The 5,428-nt window shown below is 29.4% G+C and overlaps 2 protein-coding genes across 2 annotated transcripts in view; both read left to right on the forward strand.

The window, feature by feature from the left end:
* The window catches only part of ctsbb (cathepsin Bb), an 8,882-nt gene extending 6,088 nt beyond the window's left edge, over positions 1 to 2,794 (forward strand). Inside the window, exons 8-10 of the mRNA XM_016240286.1 lie at positions 354 to 470; positions 552 to 680; positions 2,552 to 2,794. Of these exons, the coding sequence (XP_016095772.1) occupies positions 354 to 470; positions 552 to 680; positions 2,552 to 2,628 (323 nt within the window). The 3' untranslated portion in view covers positions 2,629 to 2,794. The remainder of the gene's footprint in view (positions 1 to 353; positions 471 to 551; positions 681 to 2,551) is intronic.
* Positions 2,795 to 4,272: 1,478 nt separating this feature from the next.
* The window catches only part of LOC107556999 (nuclear receptor coactivator 7-like), a 29,272-nt gene continuing 28,116 nt past the window's right edge, over positions 4,273 to 5,428 (forward strand). The window contains exon 1 of the mRNA XM_016240280.1: positions 4,273 to 4,447. Within this exon, the coding sequence (XP_016095766.1) occupies positions 4,273 to 4,447 (175 nt within the window). The remainder of the gene's footprint in view (positions 4,448 to 5,428) is intronic.

Here is a 5,428-nt window from a genome sequence, read left to right on the forward strand (position 1 = left end):
ACCTCAATCACACACACACCTGAACAACCCCAATCACACACACACCTGAACAACCTCAATCACACACACCTGAACAACCCCAATCACACACACACCTGAACAACCTCAATCACACACACCTGAACAACCCCAATCACACACACACCTGAACAACCTCAATCACACACACACCTGAACAACCTCAATCACACACACACCTGAACAACCCCAATCACACACACACCTGAACAACCTCATCAAGCTGAAATAGTGACCGGCAGGTGAGTTTGATCAAGGTGGACCTCGAGGGCCAGAGTTGAGAACCCCTGCTCTACTCTAGTCTTCTCGTGACGGGTCTCTTTCGCCTCCTGCAGGCTATAAAGCGTATAACCTTCCCTCGGACCAGCAGCAGATCATGACTGAACTGTACAGCGGAGGGCCGGTGGAGGCGGCCTTCACCGTCTATGAGGACTTCCTGCTCTACAAGAGCGGTCAGAAAGCACACGCTTTAATCTTTAACAATCATCTGCCGTGCACAGGGCTACACAGCATTACTTGCTCTCATCTCTCAGGTGTTTACCAGCACGTGACTGGCTCTGAACTGGGCGGGCATGCTGTGAAAGTCCTGGGATGGGGAGAAGAGAACGGGACGCTGTACTGGCTGGTGGCAAACTCCTGGAACTCCGACTGGGGCGACAACGGTGAGACTGTTACTGCATCTTGGGGGAAATTATCATTAGAATAACTTATAATAATTGTGATAGTTTATTAGTAAATAAATGCATTATTAATGAACTACAATGATGTATTATTGTTATCTTTATATAATTAATTTTTATAATTTATATTGTATTTAATAAATTACAATATATATATTTTTTAATTAATTCTAATAATTTATTATTACATAATACATTAATAATTCATTGTGATGATTAAATTATTATAATTTATTAAGAATGTATAATAGATTTTTTTTTAAATTAATAATATATATATATATATATATACTGTGTATATAAATATATATTTTAAATAGTTCTAAAATTTCTAAGTTCTGAGATCTTTTTTCTTGGTTGCATAAAATTATATAAAATAAATAAAATATATAAAAAATAAAAAAGTATGCAAAAAGATATTATATAATAAAATAAAGTAAAATAAAATAATATGAAATAAATAATAATTTAATAAAATATACAAAAATAACAATATAAAAAGATTTCTGAGTTCTTGGATCTTTTTTTAATGTTTCTAGTTTGCAGACCTAGAATAAAATAAAATAAAATAAAATAGTTGTAGTATTTATGAGTTTTTTTAACATTTCTAAGTTGCAGACCTAGAATAAAATATTTTGAATAAATTGAAATGACATGAGTGAACCATTTTATAAATATAAACAACTAAAACAAATAAAAAACACAATTAAAAAAAACATTAGAATAAAATAGTATTTCTGAGTTCTGAGATCTTTTTGATCATATCTAGATTGCAGGCAAATAAAATAAAATAAAATAAAATTATCATTATAGATTTTTTTTAAAGAATTAATAAATAAAAAATATAAAAATTTATAATATAGTTCTACAAATAGTTGAGTTTTTTTTAACATTTCTAAGTTGCAGACCTAGAATAAAATAACATACAATATAAAATAAATTAATTAGAAATATATTAATATAAATAAAACATATTATATTTAAATAAAGATAGTTGTAAATTTTACGAGTTCTTAATAAAATTATAATAATACATTATTATTAATATTGTGGAAAATGTTTGTTTTTCCATACAGTTCAAATTTTAGTAATTCATTAATAATGATAATAAATTATTATAAATATGATAATGCATTATTATAATTAATTAATTAATAATGCATTGATTAATAACAATTATAATAACTTATTATTGAAATGTATTATTAATGTTTTGGAAAATAGGTTGGTTTTTCAATATAACACAGATCTTATGTCTGGGACAGGGTTATTATAGGCAACTAAAAAACTGAAACTAAAATAAAATACAAAAAACATTAAAGCAGCACTATGTAACTTTATCTGTGTTCAAATTTGCTAAATTTATATAATGAGCGAGTACATCATGAATTAATCTTCCAAACCGCGTTTTTGTCTTATTAAGAATCACCACGGCACACTTATAATAAGTATATATTATATTATTATATTATATTATATATATATTTGCACTATTGTAGCCTGGTCACCGCTGCGGAGTAACACATACCTGCTTGAATCGCCATTGACATAAACTCAGAGAAGTAGATCCGGTTGGAATGTTCTTCCGCGGGATGTGTGCAGTTCTGTTTATTAACCGCTAGAGCGACAAAAGTTACATAGTGCTGTTTTAACTTATTTTATTTCAGCTATAGCTGACAAGGCAGCATTTCTCATCTCATTTAGTTGATCTTGATGTACAAACATAACTAAAACTAAAACAGAAATAAAAAAAATGATATAGGCATTTAAAAACAAAATGAAAACAGAAAATCTAAGAATAGCATGTCGCACAGCTGTGGGACTGCAGTCAGAGTAAATCTCTGTGTTTGCAGGTTATTTTAAGATCCTGCGAGGCCGTGATGAATGTGGGTTTGAGAGTGAGATGGTGGCTGGTGTTCCTCAGCTCTGAACAGATGCACATCTGGATTTACTCGACTGACTGCATGATGCACGATCATTTTAATGGAAACCATAAACAGAAATAAAACTCTATCTGCATGTGTCTCATTATTGTGGTTAATGCATTCTAATATAATATACAACAATTCATTAAAAGCAAAACTCTCATTGTGGTGGTAATGTGAAAAATAAAGTCATTTACATTTTAATATTATGGTGTTTTTTTATTGTACAGCCTCTCTAAAACAATGCTGGGCTATTTTTTTAACACTATAGGTTCAGCCTGTTGGGTCATTTTATTGGGTGATATTTAATATTTCAGGTGCTGGGTAGTTTTTCTGTCACTCAGCTGCTGGGTTATTTTTACTTTCAATAAATGATGAACGAATTATGAAATTAAGGTATGTATTACAGTGTATTCCTATCAAATTATTACTGTATACTCTTGAAAAAATGCTGGGTTGTTTCAAATAGCTTTCAGCTTTTGGGTCAAATATGGACTAACCCAGCTGTTGGGTTCAATTTTTAAATTACATTTTTAACCCAAAAGTTGGGTTAGTCCATATTTGACCCAAAGTTGGCTGGAGGAAGGGTGGAGAAGCTCATAGCTCAAGTTGCTTGAAGATTGCTTGAATTTGTTGAGATAGTGAATTGGTGGGTTTTTGTTAAATGTGAGCCAAAATCATCACAATTAAAAGAACCAAAGACTTAAACTACTTCAGTCTGTGTGCATTGAATTTATTTAATACACGAGTTTCACAATTTGAGTTGAATTACTGAAAAAAACTTTTCCACGACATTCTAATTTATTGAGATGCACCTGTAGTTTCTCTATAGCTGTGGTTTTGTTTCAAACATCTAGTTAAAAACAGTTCAAGATTATGAATTCTGATCTAAAATGCAAATACATAAAGCTAAAAGACAGCTGTATAACATAAACCAGCAGGAAAAACTCTGTTTGAATCATAAGTTGGGGCAATTTGTCACACTTGTTTTAGACATTGTAATTTTATTTTATTTTAAATGTCGTAAATGTATCAATTACAGTATTTATTGTCCAAAACAATACTTTGACGTCTCTGGATTTAAAAAAAATTATGATTTATAATTGTTTATATTTTGCATAAAATCAAATAATACAAATACTGAAATAAAAATCAGCAGTACAGTTGCAACAAAATAATATAATGTTTAAACATACATGTGTGTGTGTATATATATATAAAAGATTTTATGGATGCCTGCTATGTATAAAAGTTACTGTACAACAATAAAACCACAAAATAAATACGATCTACTGCAGCAGAGTCTTTCCTGCGGCTTCAGCTTTGAGTGTGTCTCTGGTTTGATCGATCGGCTTCCCCTCTCGTCATACACCATTAGATAATCCTCTTCTCCGCTTTCCCTCTCGCTCTATAATAATCACAATACCTCAGGAACATGACGTGACATATTTCACCTCAAAATCATTACAAAATATCTGAAAATGCATTTGATAATGTACAGAATTCAGTAAAGAGAATCTGTGGTTAAATGTGTTTATTTGAGCTCAGTTCGGCCATCTTGGCTCTGGCCACGGCGGTTTCTCTGGATCTGGCACAGATTCACCCAGCAGAGGAGCAGTGTCATGAACGCGGTTTCTTTGTTGCTGATAATGTTGTGTTTTTGTTTTCTGGATCGCAGGCTGAAGAAGAAGCGGCAGAGCCAATCAGAGAAAGCAGATGCAGAGCAGAACCAATCAGATTTGGAGTCCAAGACGCCAGTCATCCGTGAGCCTGCTCCTATTGGTCGATCTCAGGAGAGGAATGCGGACAGAGCGAGAGGATCAGGTGAACACATTGAATCTACATAAATTAGGGGTTTTAATGAAATTAATCAATTTTTATGGAAAATCTATTTTGCATTTTCTTATTTAGTATCTATTTTAAATCTTAAAGTTTCAAGAACAGTTTTGAGTAGGGCTACATTATTAATCAAAATAAATGGCCACATGGTTTAATTATTAGATGGCAAAGGCTGAGTTTTAATTAAATTGCGTACATATGAATACCATCTTCTCATACTTATCAACAAAAGAGAAGCTACGGTTACGATATCCATCACAATAAAAGTTAGGTAGTTGTCATTTTTAAATTAAAGAACTTAATAATAAATAAATATTAGTTTATAATAATAATAATAAATAAAATAAATCAATATTAGTATAGTAATTTTACACTTCTAATGTAAAATAAAATAATGATATTATTATTTAATACTAAATTATTATAATATTTCTTAATTTTATATTACAGTAGTAATATTTCTTATTTTGATTTATAGTAAATTTAATATTTTTATTTAGTATTAATAAAAATAATAATAATGAAAATTATTTTTACTATTGCTATTATATATCTTTTAAATATTCAATTTCTTATCGCAGTAGTAATATTTCTTATTTTGTTTGAGTAGTTCTTTAGTAGTTTTTTATTTATGTTTTAATTTTAATTTTTGTTTTAGTCATTTTGTTATGTGCTTTTGCCATTTTTATTTATTTACGGTTTTAATTTAAGTCGTTGTAGTGTTTCATCTTCAACTTTTTTTAATTCAGTTAATCGCCAAGGCAACATTTCTAATTTTTGTTTAAGATTTTAAGTTAAAATTTTCAGCTTATTTCATTAACTATTATTTCAGTTCAATATTTATATAGTTATATTATTTTATTACTATTTATTTTATTATTATTTATTTTATTATATATATATATATATATATATATATATATATATATATATAAAAAAAAATAAAAAAAAAAAAAAAAATATATA

Source organism: Sinocyclocheilus grahami, unplaced genomic scaffold (assembly GCF_001515645.1).
Source record: "Sinocyclocheilus grahami isolate Dianchi unplaced genomic scaffold, SAMN03320097.WGS_v1.1 scaffold587.1, whole genome shotgun sequence".
Taxonomy (NCBI): domain Eukaryota; kingdom Metazoa; phylum Chordata; class Actinopteri; order Cypriniformes; family Cyprinidae; genus Sinocyclocheilus; species Sinocyclocheilus grahami.